Genomic DNA, 19,924 nt, shown 5'->3' with positions numbered 1-19,924 from the left:
CGAATCCACACCCACAGGATAGCGCAGTTGAAGAAGACCAAGGATCAGCTGGCGCGCACAAGTGGAAAGTGATCTCACCCAACTTGGAGCGTGAAACTGGAGACATCTAGCTAGGGAGCGACCTAGATGGAGAAGTCACTTGTAGAGTGAGCACATACATATTTAAAGTCGTCAAAACTGATTTGGCTATAATTTATAAATTTGTTATTCGACCGAAACTTAAGTACAAATGCTATATTTGTATAGTTCCAATAACTCACTTGGATCTCTTGAAAAGAATTCAAAAGAGAGCTCTTATAACCGTTTTCTACACGAAACATTTGCATCTCCATCGTCACAAGGCCTTATAGCTCATGTTTAATTGCTATTTTCGTTGTTATAAACGGAACTCTAGTAATAGAGCATAGAATTTATTTTTAGTCGCAATACACGAAGATGGAATACCTTACCTACCTCAACATTTCCAAACATTCAAGGCCACTCCAAAACTTTGGAAAGTTCTGCATAACGCCCATCCATTAAAAGTGTATACAAAACTATAGTACTAACTATCGACTGCCATGCCAAAACTCTTGGTTTCTACCCCTTCCCGTGGCTATCTATTTTTTTTTTCACGAGTACTGCCTCTTGCGAGGATTTGATAAATTCTCCTAGAGTAATTCTTGTCATGAAAAGTTCTTTCTCAAATCATAGCCGTTCGGATTCGGCTTAAAACTGTGGTACCCCTCCGTCCCTAACAACAGTATTCGCACACTGGAATGGTTGAGCGATGTAAGTCACTAAGTCCTAACTCTAGTTCTCAACGAACTATTACTCCAACTAATTTATTTATATTAAATTCAGAAATTGCTATAAATAATCAGGATTATTCATTTTGTGGTTGCAAAAGTAAACGTAATAAAACACATATACAATATTTTTGGTCATGATATTTTGTTTTTATTATAAAGTTTTGTAACGAGCCGCTTTGCCTGTTTGGGGTCGTGACTGGCTTAATTGAACCCGTAGCTCAGCGGTTTTGAAGGTTCTTCGACCCAGGACTCATCACAAAAATAATGCCAGTCTAGCATCCCGGTGGTAGTGATGCGCGAGATATTTATCATAACCCTCCCTACCTGGTTGTCTTCCTCGCTAAGAACAACCCCATTCCTCGGCTTCCTTTCCTTATCACTTCTTCCCCATTTTCCCCTTACTCTCTCATCCCTTTAGAAAAAATTTAAGCCATCATCTTCATGATTTAAGGCTTCATAAAAATTCCATCGCTTTTCTTTTTAAATAACAAATTATTTTATTTAGATAATTAAATTTTAAAAGGCTATAAACTGTATATATATATGTTTATATGCATGTAGCAAAATTTAAATTTTTAATTTACACAAAAATTAATTTAATACTTTAAATCTTGTATTTAATTGTACATAACAAAATAAATAAAGTGGCAATCATACGCCAATCAAACAAAATCTATCCTTGATTCGATAAGAATCGTCTTCGATTTTATTAGAAAAATTGGATCTTCAAGATCTCTTTTACTTCTTGTTCTTTTAAACTCTATTTCAACTCCCCTTTATGCGGAACCCCCCCTTTGTTTGAAGTTATATATATACGAACGTATATCTTCTTTTTTTTTTTTATTTTAATTCGTATATAGTATGTAAAAAAGGAAACATAATCGACTTACCCCGTTCTTCTGCTGTAGTGGCCACTGCTGCTGGAAGGCTGGGTCGACGAATTGTAATGATGGTAGATATATATGCGTATATAAATTGTTCACTTTAACTAACTTCAAACAAACTAAGTAAACTAATTTTATATTACGTTTCGCGGAACGTATCAAATCAAAATATTTTCGTAATTGATTATTGATGTTTTTACCACAAATTTAATTGAAAAGAAAAATTGTTAAATTCTCAAACAAAAATAGTTTAACTTTAAAAAAACTATATGTATAATTGATCGGCTTCGAACTGCCTTATGTTAAACGGTGGGGTTTTTGTCGGCGCCTAGACACTCTAGGCTACCGGGCTTCTATAGCTTGGGTGTGCTGAATGCTGAGTTTGAATCTGGCCACGCAATCCTGTTGATTTTTTTGTCATTGAACATTTATAGGTGTTTTATCCTTCAGGATACCTTTCGGGAGCTTGATGGGTGGATAATTAATTCCTTTTCAATTTCTTGCACACCAAAGTAATTTTTTTTTTTTTAAATAAAGAAACCAAATTCACGTAAAAAAAAACTTTAACGTTTATTAGTTAAAATAATTAGAATATGACACTAATATTGGTAACAACTTTATTTTTTGTCATATAAGACTGCTCTTTATGTTTCTGATGTTTCTCTTCGGCTTTTAAAATTGAAAAAGGTCTAGGCTTCCTAGCCAACCTGCGGACTACCCGTTTTCATATAATAGAGAAAAGCTCCTATCCCGTTGATGGTTCTCCACTTCACCAACACACGAATCCCAGTTTTTATCTCACGCTTCTGAATCAGCGCGGATTGGTCTCTTTTTGTAAAGTGGAAATGTTGCTTCTTAGAAAATCTACTCAACCTAAGCTTCCTAACCAACATTTCCACTTTACCGCCTCCGTATCTGCAACGATTGCTACCAGCTATTAAGTGTTGCCTTCTTTTTGTTGCATACTTTAGGGATACCCGGTTTCGGTTATTTTGAAAATGAGCTTGTAGGTAACAGGGCTTTGCATTTTGCAAGTGTATCGCCCACAAGGAACATGCAAAGGAACCCACGACCTATCGAATAAAAACAGAGATCGAAAAAAAAATTTTCCAAAAAAAATCGTGACTTGAAACGAATTTACGTTACATACAAAAAAATAGGAAGTAAACATCAACGAAACTCAAGTATTGATTGGCAATAAAGCAATCGGATTAGGTCTTGTCAAATAAAATGTAAACAGAAAAATATACATACGCACATATACACATATCTCTGTATGAGAATTGGAGTTTGGTTATGCAATGACCATATGGTTACATTTTGTTAGTTTTGTTTTTGTTTTCTTTTTCTTTTTGTTTTGCCGTCGGGAAATGAAGTTTGAAAATGATGCTTTGCCGACGGGAAATAGAAGGTTAAAAAAAAATTGTTTTGCCGTCGGAAGAACGCATTTTAAATGATTTAAAAATGTTTCTTAGTGAAACGAATTATGAAAATGTTTTTTTTTTTTTTTTCCCACCAGGAATCATTTGATTCAAGGAAAACGTGGGACGCGAACCCACTTAACTTTTATCTAGTCGGGCAAAAATAAAAAAAATTAAGAAAATTATATTCATTGTCTCATATCCTTGGCATGGAATATACCTAAGGATTTGCCATTTAAATTCTCTAGTTCATACATGGCACTGCCTATAACTTTTTTAACGCGACATTTGACAAATGTAGGCAAAAGTTTGGCGCTAATGCCCTGAGTAAAGTTACTCTGCGCGAAGTTTCGATGAAAAACTTCTTGTCCTTCACGATAATTGACGGCTTTCGCACGAGTATTGTACGTGTTTTTTGACTTAACGTATGCCCTGAATATATTCTTCGATATATTTTGTCTCGCGAGGGCAGTTTTTACAGCATTTGGCAAGACTAACATTTCCGAGTCGTTCAAGGCATCCAGTTTTCGTAAAAGTCGGTATGAGGATCCGTGAGATATCATGTTTTGCCCAAATAGAGCAAAGTATGGTTGGCAATTCAACGATTCATGTACATCGGAACGTAGAGCGCAAGCTATGCTTGACAAGTGATCGTCCTAATCATTTTGCTCCTTAGATATCATCACCCTCAACTTACTCAAAACGCTCCTGTTAACGCGCTCGGCAATGTTAGCCTGCGGAGAATATAGTGCCGTGCGGATGTGCTGCACACCATAATTAGACAAAAACCGTTTAAACTCGCTGGAGATGAATTGTCGCCCATTATCGGAATGAATATATTCAGGGGTCCCGAAAGTATGAAAAATATCGCTTTCGAGGAAAGCTATCACTTTCGACGAGGTAGCTTTCGTCATTGGTTTGAGGAACACGAATTTAGTGAAAGCGTCAACTACTACGAAAACATATACATTTCCTCGCTTCGTACGCGGATAAGGTCCCAAAAAATCTATGTACAACCTCTGAATTGGTCTTTCCGTCACGATCTGCTTGGTGATTGGTGGACGAAGAACCTTATTTGGGGCCTTTACCATTTTACAAGTATCGCAGTCACTCACGAACGCTTTTATCTCTTTAGCCATTTTTGGCCAGTAGTACTTATTTTTTAAATGACAATAAGTTTTCGTAAAACCACCATGACAACTGAGTTTAGATTCATGGACTGATTTAATACATTCGTAAGTGAGAGCATCTGGCAACCAAAGACGCCACAATGAATCCTCCTCCACCACATCACCAGTCCTGAACCTTACTCTTTTGTATATATATTTTCCCGATACAACAAGGTCAGGAAGAGCAGATTGATTGGAAAGGATGCTCTTTCTCAACTGAGAATATTGTTCCGAATCGAATTCAACCGAATCAAGATCGATCTCTTTACCTATTGTTAAAGAATCTAGCTCTTCATAGTCAGATTTTGAAACGGTTAACTCTGCAGAAATCTCTTCCATCTCCATTCGCGACAGGACATCCGGCACTACGTTGAGGGACCCCTTTCGATGTTCAATTTTAAAATCATAGCCTTGTAATTCCAGGCTCCATCTAGCCAGTCGTCCGGATAACTCCTTCATCGACATCAGCCATTTTAGGCTAGAATGGTCTGTTATTATTTTGAAAGGTAATCCATCAACATAGGGCCTAAACTTCCTGACGCTTAATACAGCTGCAAGACATTCCTGCTCAGTAACTGTGTAATTTTTTTGCGCTTTGTTCAACTTTTTTGACATATAGGCAATAGGTGATTCGTTATCGTTCTCATCCAACTGGAAAAGAACACCACCCACTCCATCGGAAGACGCGTCGCACTGAATGACAAATTCTTTCGAAAAATCAGGTTGTTTTAACACTGGTGATGAGGAAAGTGCATCCTTAAGCTTGTTGAAAGCCAACACCGCTTCGGGTGTTAATTCAAATTTTGTCTTCTTCTTAAGACAATCCGTAAGTGGAGCGGTGACATCAGCGTAATTTCGAATGAATCGGCGGTACCATCCGGTAAGACCGAGAAACCTTCGCACTTGTCGAATTGTTGTTGGAAGCGGAAAGTTGACCATTGCCTCCACCTTGTCCGGATTAGTCTTCAAAGTACCTTGGCCGACAATATACCCAAGGAATTTTATCTCCCGCATGCAGAACTTGCTTTTGTCTAAGTTGATGGTAAGGTTCGCTCGACGGAGGCAAGCAGCCACTTCGGTAAGAATGCGCATATGAGACTTGAAGTCTGCAGTACAAACAAGCAAATCGTCTAAGTAAACAAACACATTATCACGGAGATGACTGGGCACCACTTGGTCGATAACTCGACACATTGTCTGACCCGCGTTACTAAGACCAAAAGGCATTACTCTGAACTGGTAGAGTGGCCTACCAGGCACTGCAAACGCGGTTTTCTCTCGAGACTTCTCGTCAAGGGGTATTTGCCAGTACGCGTCCTTTAAGTCGATCCCCGTGATAAAGTGAGTGTCTCTTATGCGACTCAATAAGCCTTCAACGTGAGGCAACGGATACGCATCCTTTACCGTGACTGCGTTAACTTTTCGAAAGTCGAGACATAACCGAACTTTACCAGGCTTTCGCACCAAAACGACCGGACAGCTCCATGGCGAATTACTGACTTCAATAACTCCAAGCTCTAACATGCGGTCCAATTCCTTGTACGCCTCTTCTTGACGAACTGGAGACAGTGGGTAATGTCGAGATTTAATTGGTACAGCGTTACCCGTATCGATTGTATGACATCCTAGACTCGTTTTCCCTAAGCCTAACACCATAAAGTTGGGAAACAGGTTTTTCACTTTATCTAACTGAAGTTTTTGTTCTGGAAGAAGATCTATCAGTTGGGCATCATCTTTAAAATTTACCTCCTCGTCACCATTGTCAATATTTCCTTCAATTTCACTGATTTCAGGCATTAAATGAAAATTTCGCCAAAAGTTCATCCCAAGGTAAAGCTTTTGAGTAAGGTTGGGGATTAGATAATAAGTAATTGGTTTGGTAACTCCGTTGTACGTTGTTGGAACTTCGCAATATCCCACGATATCATGCGATTTTCCATCCGCAGTCTGCACTGCGTTTTTATATGGAGTTACTTCTGCACCAATTTTCTTTACCAATGTCCAACCATCTTTTCCAATAACGGAGATTGAAGCTCCGCTATCTAACAACCCGAAGACAGATTCATCGTAAAGCTTTACGTCGGCATACATCCGACCATCTGAATTAGATGAAATTATAGTTTCGACAATTTGCTTACGAAATTTTTTTCGTTGTCGAAACCTTCGACGACACTTTTGAATATGAAAGCTTGATGCATTATAGCCATGCCCAAAAATTCGAGCCCGAACTTTGGCATAATTCATCTTGCGATCATGTAATGTCTGAAGATTAAACGCTTTAATGGGATAGGATGCAACTTCAGAATCTTCGACGTGACTTCGTTCCAAGATCTTGATTGGAACGTCTTTATCTGGAGCTTTACTTAAATTGTTGTTGGATGGAAATGATTTTATTGTTGGGAGTGGTTCGGAGCATTCCTGGTGGAACGAAGATCCCCACTCCTCCTCTCGTTCCCGTACAGGTTTCCCGAGTGTTTACCGCATTCCACAGTACTCACATCTTTTGCTCCACAAAGAAAGCAAAACAAATTTCTGGTTCTCGAAGGACAGAAATGATACGCATGGCCTTTCTGGTCACAATTCCAGCAAACATAGTTTGCCGTTGAAGTTGCTTTTCGAGCACCTGAAAAAGCTGCAACTTCCTCAGCCTCGAAAGGTTCAACTTCTTGGTCTTCCGCAATGGCAATTTCATGTACTACTTTTGGTACTAAGGATCTTTTAGCTAAAAATCGCTCAGCCTCTCGCGCTTTATTTCTGAGCTCTTCAAGGCTTTTTACATTCGCAGCCAACAAGATTTCACCGAGTTTATCCTTAGTGTTGTTTCGAATAACGTTTATCATCTTCTTTTCGTCAAACGGTTCCATTAATCGGTCGTTGAGACCCGCTACAGCATGGTAAAAATCATCGAATGACTCCTTAGGACCTTGCCTTCGTGTAAGCAAACGCATATATATTTCGACATCACTTTCGAGTCTACCGAACTCCTTGTTCATTGCCGTTTTGACGTCACTAAATTTTGCATTAGGGTTTCTTTTAAGATATGCCCAAAACCATTTGTTTGGCCTACTTCCGGATGAGAGCAAAATTTGAAAATTTGCCATCATCTGTTCATCTGTATAACCAGAGGATTTTTGCATACGTTTGACTTTGAACAAAAATTCGGAAACATTTTCAGACCCATCATAGTTGATACGCCACCGATCAAGCCTACATCTATCTGGCGTGCTAAGCGAAGACGATGGTGCAATTGATTCCCTTGGCTCCGAGCTAAGAACTTCCGGCCCTCTATCAGCGTTAATCGAAAACGGATTAATATTCCTTGAATTATTTTTTTCTTGTTGATTGATACCAATCGACTCCAACTTTGCTATGACGTTATTCATAAAAACATTTAACGTCTGCATGAGCCTAACCTGATTACCAGTTATCGATGACTCTATGCGATCCAACAATTCATTTGTTTCATCTACTCTAATTGCATTATGGTTAGTACCACCGCTTTCAGGGGCTTCACCTTCGGCTGTATCTTGTACCCTACCACCAATGTCAACATTTTCGTTTTCACTGTTCATGGTAGATGTTAAATCAGAAACAATTGAGTTAATATCTTCAGAAAAACTAAACGTATTATTAAGATCAAAACGATCGATCGTATTTCTAAATCTTTGATGGAACTCCTCAAATTTAGCTTCGGTATACAAACTGACTTCTTGAAGTTTCTCTTGGAAAGACTTTCTTCTCTGTTTGCTCATACCTCAACCAGAATCTACCGAGTATACCCCTTCAATACGAAAAAAAAAACTTCCGCTACTGACTCTTTGAATCCGAGAAAAAAAAAACTCAAGATCAATGAATTAATCAGTTCGAAAACCCTCACCAGAACAGGACACTCGAACTCTATAATGGTCCTAATGCAGGTTGAACTAGGAAAATTCAAAAAAAATAAAAACTGTCTATTTGAAAGTCTAAACCAAAGAAAATGCAATTTGCTTTGTGTGCTCAAAAATGTAAATAAAAAAATGTACCTAATAGTAAAAGTATTAAACAAAAAAATATAATTCAAAAACTTGAGTATCAAAAAAAACGTTCAAATTCAAAATTATTTTCAAAGATAAAAAAATGTATGTATGTATGTACATATGTACCTCTGTAATTCAATTAAAAGTAATTGTAATTCTATACTGTTTATATTTTTGACTATAGTTCACAAAATCAACCCTTTTTCCAACAGGATGTTTAATATTAAACTAAATTTTAAAAATGATATCTCAACAAAATAAAATCAAATTGAAAATTAACTATAAGTTTTTGAGACGATAAGGAAAATTTCATAAGGATACGTGACCAAATTCAACATAAACATCCAGCTCCAAACCTGAAATTCTTGTTCGAACTTACCATCAAATATAATATTTTAAAGAAAAATAATTCAAAAATGTTTTCAAAATATATAAAAAAAAATGTATTATGTTATTATATTAAGAAAATTTAAAAACTTCAAAATGATTGATTATTAGTAAATATTGTGTTTATTTTCAAAATGTATCTTCATAAAAAAATAAAGGGATGAGAATCTGATAAGAGAAATACATAGGAAAAGAAATGATAAAAACGGAAAAGAAGCCGTGTTCTGCGAGCCAGATAATAAAACAAAATTAAAATAAACTACTTTAACTATTGTTCAAAAAAAGGACTTGAGAAAAAAAATGTAATCTTTGAGTTTCAGAACTCCAATGACGAATCACTAACTTCATCCTTGAAGGACTCTGAAACTCTCCGAAAATAAATGACTGCTGGAAGGACCTCCGAATACGCCTTTCCATAGACGGGTCTCTTCCGAGCATTAAGATTTGTTTAAAGTGTGTGCCACTTGTCTTGCTATTTGAGTTCCTTATCAAGAATACTCAAAGACTTAAACACTTGATTCACATCACTTTTTAATAAAAAGAAAATTTTGATTATGTTTCACTTATGGCAACGCGGAACCAAATACCTTATATCCAGTAACCGGGACTCACAAAATCAACATAATCAAATTCGAATTTAAATGAGAAAAAAAAATATAAAGAATGTTAATAAATTATTTTAAAATTATAAAAAAAAACTAAATGAATTGGCTCAAAATAACTCTTTAGCCACTCTATCTTCAGAATTCAGATAGAGGGCTCCACGTTGCGGGCGCCATTTGTAACGAGCCGCTTTGCCTGTTTGGGGTCGTGACTGGCTTAATTGAACCCGTAGCTCAGCGGTTTTGAAGGTTCTTCGACCCAGGACTCATCACAAAAATAATGCCAGTCTAGCATCCCGGTGGTAGTGATGCGCGAGATATTTATCATAACCCTCCCTACCTGGTTGTCTTCCTCGCTAAGAACAACCCCATTCCTCGGCTTCCTTTCCTTATCACTTCTTCCCCATTTTCCCCTTACTCTCTCATCCCTTTAGAAAAAATTTAAGCCATCATCTTCATGATTTAAGGCTTCATAAAAATTCCATCGCTTTTCTTTTTAAATAACAAATTATTTTATTTAGATAATTAAATTTTAAAAGGCTATAAACTGTATATATATATGTTTATATGCATGTAGCAAAATTTAAATTTTTAATTTACACAAAAATTAATTTAATACTTTAAATCTTGTATTTAATTGTACATAACAAAATAAATAAAGTGGCAATCATACGCCAATCAAACAAAATCTATCCTTGATTCGATAAGAATCGTCTTCGATTTTATTAGAAAAATTGGATCTTCAAGATCTCTTTTACTTCTTGTTCTTTTAAACTCTATTTCAACTCCCCTTTATGCGGAACCCCCCCTTTGTTTGAAGTTATATATATACGAACGTATATCTTCTTTTTTTTTTTATTTTAATTCGTATATAGTATGTAAAAAAGGAAACATAATCGACTTACCCCGTTCTTCTGCTGTAGTGGCCACTGCTGCTGGAAGGCTGGGTCGACGAATTGTAATGATGGTAGATATATATGCGTATATAAATTGTTCACTTTAACTAACTTCAAACAAACTAAGTAAACTAATTTTATATTACGTTTCGCGGAACGTATCAAATCAAAATATTTTCGTAATTGATTATTGATGTTTTTACCACAAATTTAATTGAAAAGAAAAATTGTTAAATTCTCAAACAAAAATAGTTTAACTTTAAAAAAACTATATGTATAATTGATCGGCTTCGAACTGCCTTATGTTAAACGGTGGGGTTTTTGTCGGCGCCTAGACACTCTAGGCTACCGGGCTTCTATAGCTTGGGTGTGCTGAATGCTGAGTTTGAATCTGGCCACGCAATCCTGTTGATTTTTTTGTCATTGAACATTTATAGGTGTTTTATCCTTCAGGATACCTTTCGGGAGCTTGATGGGTGGATAATTAATTCCTTTTCAATTTCTTGCACACCAAAGTAATTTTTTTTTTTTTAAATAAAGAAACCAAATTCACGTAAAAAAAAACTTTAACGTTTATTAGTTAAAATAATTAGAATATGACACTAATATTGGTAACAACTTTATTTTTTGTCATATAAGACTGCTCTTTATGTTTCTGATGTTTCTCTTCGGCTTTTAAAATTGAAAAAGGTCTAGGCTTCCTAGCCAACCTGCGGACTACCCGTTTTCATATAATAGAGAAAAGCTCCTATCCCGTTGATGGTTCTCCACTTCACCAACACACGAATCCCAGTTTTTATCTCACGCTTCTGAATCAGCGCGGATTGGTCTCTTTTTGTAAAGTGGAAATGTTGCTTCTTAGAAAATCTACTCAACCTAAGCTTCCTAACCAACATTTCCACTTTACCGCCTCCGTATCTGCCACGATTGCTACCAGCTATTAAGTGTTGCCTTCTTTTTGTTGCATACTTTAGGGATACCCGGTTTCGGTTATTTTGAAAATGAGCTTGTAGGTAACAGTTTGAACGTTGACATAATGTGTGTAACACTACATCATTTAAATTAAAACCACGCGAATTGTTTCAAGCATTGATTCTTTTGATGTAATTTTCGACCACTTTTTGACACATATTGGGTGGTATCTCAGCCAAAACTTGACGAATGTTGGATTTTAAGTGCTTTATGGCTGAATCACAAATACGTTTCAGTTTCGTCTGCGTTACGGTGGGCCTGCTTCGAATTTTCTTCGAATGACATTTCTATTATTTCATCCCTCCAAAAAACAAATATTTTGTTTGTTGACATTTTTTTACAGCTGTTGAGCTGTCACACAAAGCAAATGTTTTCGTAAACGTCAGGTGAAGCCTCAGCTGAAGCGTGTTTGTGATTCAGCCATAAGAGTTAAAGATTTGTCTGCATAATCACGGCCCCACGAAAAAAAAGTCCAGCGGTGTCAAATTGCCACGACGAGATACATATTACGGAGCTAGGAAATGTCTCATGCAATAAATGCATATTAGCTCGAATTGCGTGGCATGTGGCACCGTCTTGTTGAAAACACATATTCTCCAAGTTGCATTCTTCAAAAGCAGAAAAAAGTTTGTTATCATATGACTATAACGCTCCGAATTGACGATGACAGTCATCGTCATCGTCGTTTTTGAAGAAGTAAGGTCCAATTACTCCTCCAGACCAAAGAGCGCACCAAACAGTGACTTTTTGTGGATGAAATGGCCTCACTTTAATTAATATGACAATTTTGTTTATAAACATTAAACATACCCACTGAGTGCAATTGTGCTTCGTTGCTAAAGAAAATTTTGTTCGAAAAATCACCATTCACCACACATTCGACACCACGTTTTGAATGGCCATAATGTATGTATGAGCTGGACTTCATATGGATGTAGTTGTAGATCCAAATGCCGAATACGCCATAGTATGCTGTAAGACAGTTCTAATTCCTGAGAACGACGAGAAATCGACATATTCTGGCCTTTGGCAACATTTTTTTTTTTTTTTATAATTAGCAAACACTAAAAGGGTTTTTTATACCTTTAATATGCCAAAGACACAGTGTGAGCATTAGGAAAAGAGGGAAGGGTTGGATAGGAGGTGTCGGTGTACATTGGTTTTAAATTTCTGAACATTGCAATGACAGGGAAAGATAGAGCGTGGCACGGCTAAAAAAAGAATCTCTGTACTTTATAGTACGTCCGAAGTTGGGCTCAAGGGTAAACTGATGGGCATTCCTAGAAGCGCGGGTATTACGGTTAAATCGTTTAAGGGGAGGAATGCAACTGGCTATTTCACTAGAGCATAGTCCGTTAAAATAACGTTAAAAAAGGGTGAGGCAAGAAACCTTGCGTCGATGTTCGAGTGATGTAAACGAGTTGATGATGTTAATGTCACCAATCATTTTAAAAGCTCTTTTTTGAATACTGTCCAAGAGGCTTAAATAAGTTACTGGAGCACCAGCCCAGAGATGAGAGTTATATTCAAGTTTCGGACGTATATAGGTTTTGTAGATTGTAGCCAGATCAGACGGAGAAAAAATTTTCTTGCAACGTCTCAAAAAACCTAGACATCTTGCGGCATTTTTGGCAACATCGCGTATGTGATCGTTCCACAATAGGTGGTTGCTGATGCACATTCCGAGGATGTCAAGATTTTCTGTTTCGTTGATGCAAGTGCCACTCATAGATAGTGGCAAAGACGGTTTATCTCGCTTTAACGATGCAAGACAGCATTGCGTTTTCGAAGCATTAAATTCCACACGATTTTTTATTCCCCATTGTACAATGCTGTGTAGGTCGGAATTTAATGAGCTAATCATATTTTGCCGTTGCAGTTCCACATCCGAAGAGGAGGGTTGTGAGTCTGGAAACGAATATGAAAAGCTAAGAGTGCTATCGTCAGCGAAACAATGTATTGGATTAGAAGTAGCAGACAGGAGATCATTTATAAAAATGAGGAAGAGGGTCGGAGACAAAACGGAGCCCTGGGGCACACCAGCGTTTATTTTATGAGTTTCAGACTTGAATCCGTCTAAAACAACTTGTACTGAACGGTTCGAAAGAAAATTTCTAATCCAACGAAGAAGAGATTCGTCGATACCTAAAGCACGCATTTTCGATAAGAGAGCAAGATGCCAAACTTTATCAAATGCCTTTGAAATATCAAGTACAATAATCTTACTTTCGCCAAAACGATGTAAAGATCTGTTCCACTGTTCGGTGAGATGAACCATGAGATCACCAGTGGACCTATTGCTACGAAAGCCGTATTGCCGGTCATTAAGAAGCTTCCGTTCCTCAAGATATTTCTTAAGCTGATAATTAATCAGCGTGTCCATGACCTTAGAAAGAAGGGACGTTAGTGCTATCGGTCGGTAATTTGTGGGAGAAGAAGATTCGCCTTTTTTTTGGAATTGGCTGAACAAATGCAGTTTTCCAACTACTCGGAACGAGCCCAGAAGAATAGGATAGATGGAAAAGCTTACGCAGTGGTTTTGCTAGCGTGGAAGAACACCTCTTCAGAATAATAGCGGGGATACCATCTGGGCCAGCGTATTTATGAATGTTGAGATCTTTAAGAACTCTCGCCACAGTTCGAGTACGAAAAAAGATTGGTCCCATAGAATCATTTACGCGTTCAAGAACTGGGGGATTCATGACACTATCTGGTAAGGTGGAATTTTCGGCGAACTGCCTTGCAAATTAGTTGGCATTTACATTTACAATTAAAGCCGATATTTTAAGTGGTACGATCGAAACAATGATGCACAGGTCTCTTCAATTTTCTTCTCAATTTTGCCAATTGCTTGCATAGTTCGACAATTATGTAAACCATAATCTCCTCTTAAAGCACGATATGTGTCTGAGGCATAATCCCCATTTTTGTAGTAGGTTTTAACAAATTTGTATGCGTTGTGCGATAGTTAAGCGTTTCATTTTCGTAAATGGACCGGTTCAGTCAACATAAGGGACTTGAAAGTAAAGCAAGTTTCTAGTATCTGATTGGCCAGCTGCCAAAGAATTGTCTTCCAATTAAAGCAACTTTATTGGAAAGCTGACTTTAAAGTTAGTCAAGAAAAATCTCCCTTACTATTATGTCAACTGAACTTATGTCACAATGACAATTGATGATATTTTTTAATTCAACTGAAAGCTGAACTTTATTACTCCATTAATTATTCATTTTCTGCACAATTCCATTTAATCTTTTGTGTAAAAAGGTTTCTTGTCATATTGGAAGAGAAATAAGTAATATTTCTCTACAATACAAAATACAAATCGTGATGGATTTGTAGATTGCCTGATGACTGTTTTGTAGACAATAATGTTTTTGATTGTTTTTGTAAAATGAACTGAAGGTAGAGGTTAGTGAAGTAAAGTTCCAAGTTTGAAGATTATGACAGTTTAAGAACTAACTAGTTGCCTTGGTCAAAATGTACGTTCAGAGAATGCAGTTGAATGCTAATTAAGTCCCTAATGTTGTCTGAACCTGCCCAATGTCAGACTTCTAATTGAAAAAAAAATAAGTTTCACATTTTAGTTTGACAGATGTCGAATTTCAGTACCATACTTTTGAAACCGCAAAATGGATAACCCATTATTTATTTACGAGCAATTACCGAACAAGACAACAAGTGTGATGTCTTAAACATATTATAGTCTTTGTAAAGGGTGTTTTTAAGACGTGTGGGTTGGAAGAAGTAATACATTTAAATGGTCAAGAATTTAGCTTTATAGCAAATATAAAGGTTTCCTCATATGATTTCGGTGATGTGGCCGCCGCGGTTGTCTCGAATAAATTCCAGACGAAAAGGTCAATTTTCGTCTATTTTTAGAAGCAATTGGGGTAAGCAATAACGGACCACTGTGTTAAATCGCATAGGCTCATGACGACACGAGCTAACGCTCTCACCAAAATGTTTGTTCAATAAATTGATGCACCGCGCCAACCAAACCATAATTTACTTTAATAAATGTTCAAGATTGTCAAACTTTGTCCGAGACGAAGTCTATTCAAATAAAGAATAAATCAAGTGACAGCTGTCAAAAAACCAATTCCGAAAAAAATATTTCCAGATTGAAAACCACACATCTAAAAAAACAATCGTTATTTTTGTAAAAGACATTTTCATTTTTCTCTGTCCAAATACCGCAAATATCTATTCACGCAATTTGTAAAATAGTAGTAACCTCGAATTACTATATTTTTTAAAAGGTACTTTCTTCCTTGTGTTCTCACCCCAAGTATGTTTACTTTTTGTATAAATGAACAATTTTAAAAAGAGAAAGCATACAAATTAAGAAATACACCCCACTCACTCTATGTTTTTTCCTCAAAAATTATATCTTTCTCATTTTGACTTTTACATTTAAGCTAAAAACAACAATAATAAAAACTATAGTGTATCTCTTTTGCGGTAGAAAAACGAAACGATTGAAAATAAAATTGAAAGAAGAGAACAATTATTTCAAATTCAATTCAATTCAATTTAATTCAGTTTCAGTCTTAAAGAAAATCTTATGGGTGTAGGTTGTAGTTGGATTACGAGAAGAATATTTCGAAGCCTAATTTATTTTTATAAATTAATTATTATTAATTTGTTCGCACTTTGCATACGCATTATTTGAAAGAAAAAGTTTTGTATTTTCTCATTTTCGTTTTAAATGTGTCGATTAAAATTTAAAAAAAAATGACGGAAACCTTTTTCAGCCAAATGTAAGTTAAAAATTCAATGTTCACCCTGAGAACAAGCTTTTTCTTGTTTTGTCTTGTCTTCTTTTTTATTTTCCTAAATTCTTTTTGGATAGAACCGAAGGTGAAAATTTTTGTTGTTTTGTTTCGATTAATCTAAATGAAAAAGTTTTAGTTTATGATTTTATCTAATTAGAATCTTAAAATTAAGTCAAGTTTTGTGTTTAAGTGACTGATGAAGTGATGAACCATTAAAGCTAAATCAGCAGCAGCACCACAGCAGAATAGACAACGAAAACGGCGACATTGGCTATAAACTTCTCTATGTAGGTATATATAAGAAAAAGCGTATTCATTTTTCCTCATTAGAAGAAAAAAAAATATACATATTCCACATTCTATAAATTCTGTGCACCCAAAAAAAAAAAAACATTCAAGTCGTGTGGAGATGAGCTAGCGGCTGCGGCAGCAGCACACTCTCCCTCAGCCTCAACGCTCAACCCCATGTTCGTTTCGTCTTAACAAAATTGATTGGGGGAAGGTAATTTTCAGCTTCGCTATGAACTATGAAAGTATGAAGTAATGAAGATGGTATGCAGCATGAATTAGCTCGCAGTGTTTTTTGGTTTAGTGATTTTAGTTTGTGAGTTCATCATAATACTTATTAATGTTCCTCCACGGCTCGTTGTCGTTCAGCTTTAAACGTTCAGCGTTCACACTACAAGTGTGTAGTACAAGTTTTTTAGGTACGTACTTTGAATAGTTTGTTGTCTGAATTTTGAAATACATCGACCTATTTTACGGGCGATTATAGCTTTCTGACTTCTTTCTTTTCTGAATCTGAAATCTGAATGCATTTCATAGAACAGAACTGAAGTATGTGACTATGAATTGGATGCTGGTTGGCCCCAAGCGAATATGTGTTTATTTTTGAATAGATGCGTATCCCAAGAATGTTTATGGAGTTGTAGGTATTCTGTTTTCTTACAGTCTATTCTCTCTTAGTCTTCGTTGTAAATTTATTTAAAACAAAATATTTAAGTTAAGTTGTTTTTGTTTTTTGATAAACTAAATTATTATTGTTAAAAAATAGGGCAGTTTTACATATCAGAATCTAACTATGGGGCGCATTATCACTCCCGACTCGAAAATTCGCCTAAAGTCGAATGTTTTGGCGAATTAACAGATTGGTGGTATTACCAATGGCGAATTCCATAGTTTGTCTTTGAAAACAAAATTGCCAACATTAAAAACTGAAAGTGAAATGTCATTCGTTGTCATAAATATTTATAAAGTCAGATTGAAGAATATTGTTTTTTGTGAAAAAAAGTAAATAAAAATAAAGATGGTTAGCAGCGTTGAATTGTTTTTCCAGGATGAAATCATGATCTGCAGAATGAGGAGAAGTTTAAGAGAAGCTTCTAACCCACTGGAAATACGAGATAATTTTTAATATAATCAACAATTACTTTGATAAAATTTAACTAGATTTTTATTGATAGATTTGTGTTATACTTTTGGCTTAGCAAACACTCATTTAAATATGTTTTAAGTCAGATAAGTTCAGGATTTCAAACGACTCAAAGTTCTGCAATTCCACAATTTTAAAACTTGCGGGCGCACTACGATACAAAATAGTGTAGGAAATGACTTTGAGCTAGGTTTCTCTCAACCTACAGTTTCAGTAGTTTTAAGCGAAGTTCTTAATTTGCTTGAAGGAAGAATCTGCCCAGCTTGGATCAATGCAGTAGATCCACTAAAGAAAAGCAAGAAACGAGAAACTATTTTTTTTCAAAGAGCAGTCTTACCAGGGATAGTTGGATGTGTAGACGGAATTCACATTGGTATCATAGCTCCTGCTCAACTACAGCACCAATATTTTAAATAGAAAAGGTATTTACAGCTTAAATGCGATGGTGGTAAAGTACTTCAAAATTCAATCTTGATGTTTAGGTATAACTTTTTCTTTTTAAGGCTTGTGACAATAATGGAGTATTAAGATTTATTGATGCTAGATATCCTGGTTGCATGACTCGTTTTTGTGGAATCATAGTGCGTTGTTGGAATTGTTTAGCCTCTCGTATAGAAGGTCCCAATGCGTTTAGCTTAAGGACAAACGAATCCCAATATTGGGCTTGCTTTTTATTTGTTGATGATCCAAACGTCCCGACACCAACTTTGTGAACTGGGCGTTGTTGGTTCTTTTAATGCTATACCAATAAAAATTGTAATTAATTTATTTAATTTGTTCTTACCTTTGTCGATTTTCACTCATTTTTTTTACGTCGCAACAAAAAATCTAGACAACTTCTTCGAATAAAAAAAAAAACTGATTTTTTCAAAGTCACCAAGAATTACAGTTCGACCGATTATGACAAATAAAGGCAAGCATTCGTCAATTGTAATAGAACGACATTTCAATTCGCCAAATTTTTGAAGTTCAAGGCGAACTTTAAATTGGCGAATCGCAAACAGTAATGCGAAAAAGTCAAATTCGCTTATGATTATAATACGGCCCTATGATATGCAATGTCAAAGTTACAAAGTTGGTGTTAATGTCAAAGTTACACTCTCAAGTTGACAAAAGCACAGTAACTACAATGGTGGATCCAGAGGGGGGTCGTACGGGTCATGACCCCCTCTGGGCGATAATTTGTTTGTATTTTTGTAGGAATTCCTTTCAATTCAAAACTAAGTGTATAGAGTCAATGCTATGTTGCAAAAAGTACCACTTTTAACTGAGGTCTGGAACAAGAACATAATATGAATCTGACATTCAGCCCTATTCCAAAAACTTAGGACAAATCCATCAAGTTTTGACCAATGGACAATCCTGGGGGGGGGGGGGTTTCATATGAGCCATAAAGCTTATGCAGTTAAGTTGTGTAAGCAAAGATTTGTTAGTAATTTAACGGCATTCACACAAAAGTGGTTTGTTGTCAAAAACCAAGAAAAAGAGCAAAGAGAGAGGAGATATTCAAATTTTATATTAAGTTCCCTTTAAATTCCTGAAACTAGCCATGGCAAGTATTGCATTCGTAAAAAAAAATCGAATCAAACATGACATTACGATGTTGGAAAAGTCAAAAAAAGTGGGTTCCCCACTCTATCCGTCTGTCTGTCTGTCCATAAAGCATAAACCACTTTGCCGATTGAAACTAAGCCGATTAGCTTAAGGCGTTTTTTTCATGTTTTAATACTTTGGTGGTGTAAATTCGAAAATTCGAAATGAACCGATAGATTTTTTTATAATTCGTCTTCTTTTTTACAAGAAAAATATATTTTAGTATTGCTCCAGAATGATACCCCTCATAAAGCCGTTATTTTGTTTTCAATTTTTTGTCAAGAACTTAATCAGATTTCAATAATCTTGTCTTTCAATGCCAGCTCTTGTCGATGGTCAAATTTTCAAATTGATGATGATTTTTGATGATCGAAAATGTCATAATTTTGTTTTTAATGGTATTTACATTTTTGAGAAATTTTTTTGTTGTTCCAGGTATTGCAGCCGGGCAATAACTTTCTTTCAAAGTTGATTTTCTATTGAATACAACTTTTAAGGTCGTAACAGATTAAAGAAATCTACATTTTGAAGGGAATATGCTTTAGATGTTCTAGAACTGAGATTTAAACACGAATGTCAAGAATATAAATGTCCCAAAAAAGTGACACTTTTGTTAAACGAATGGCTAATTGAAAAGCTTTAAATCTCTTGAGAACTGAAGTGAAAAGACATTCTGAAACGTGTAATTTGTGACTGCCACACAAAAGTTTCTTTCCAGCTTATTTGTTTACCTTAGTTTGTTTTTATTTTTTGCTTTTAAATATGGCATATTTTGAAAACTGTTAGAATCTTGGAATGCTTAAATATGAAGAAAGTCTACTAAATTAAATAGTGAGTATATCTTGCTGGACAATAGTGTTCTAACATAATTTAATATCTAAAGTTGCCACTTTAGCCCTAGAAATGTGAGCATTTAAGGTTAATATACACATTTTGTTATTTAAATTTTGTAAGCCTTCTTTAAAGAACATTTTTAAGCGGT

The 19,924-nt window shown here is 35.8% G+C and overlaps 2 protein-coding genes across 4 annotated transcripts in view; one reads left to right on the top strand and one right to left on the bottom strand.

Moving 5' to 3' along the window:
• Positions 1 to 3,284: 3,284 nt before the first annotated feature.
• LOC129945458 (uncharacterized) lies at positions 3,285 to 3,659 on the bottom strand. The gene has a single exon (XM_056055227.1). The coding sequence runs from the start codon at positions 3,657 to 3,659 to the stop codon at positions 3,285 to 3,287; it is 375 nt and encodes a 124-aa protein (XP_055911202.1).
• A 12,044-nt stretch (positions 3,660 to 15,703) lies between these two features.
• Positions 15,704 to 19,924, top strand: part of LOC129954019 (uncharacterized) — a 35,961-nt gene continuing 31,740 nt past the window's right edge. For 2 of the 3 annotated variants that reach the window (XM_056067613.1, XM_056067611.1), the window contains exon 1: positions 15,704 to 15,902. The gene's annotated coding sequence lies outside the window, so the exon portion shown is untranslated. Of the gene's footprint in view, positions 15,903 to 16,107; positions 16,205 to 19,924 lie in introns of all 3 variants that reach the window. The other variant, XM_056067612.1, reaches the window with a different exon arrangement.

This window comes from Eupeodes corollae, chromosome 1 (assembly GCF_945859685.1).
Source record: "Eupeodes corollae chromosome 1, idEupCoro1.1, whole genome shotgun sequence".
In the NCBI taxonomy this organism is placed as follows: domain Eukaryota; kingdom Metazoa; phylum Arthropoda; class Insecta; order Diptera; family Syrphidae; genus Eupeodes; species Eupeodes corollae.
This window is presented reverse-complemented; position numbering and strand designations above follow the sequence as displayed.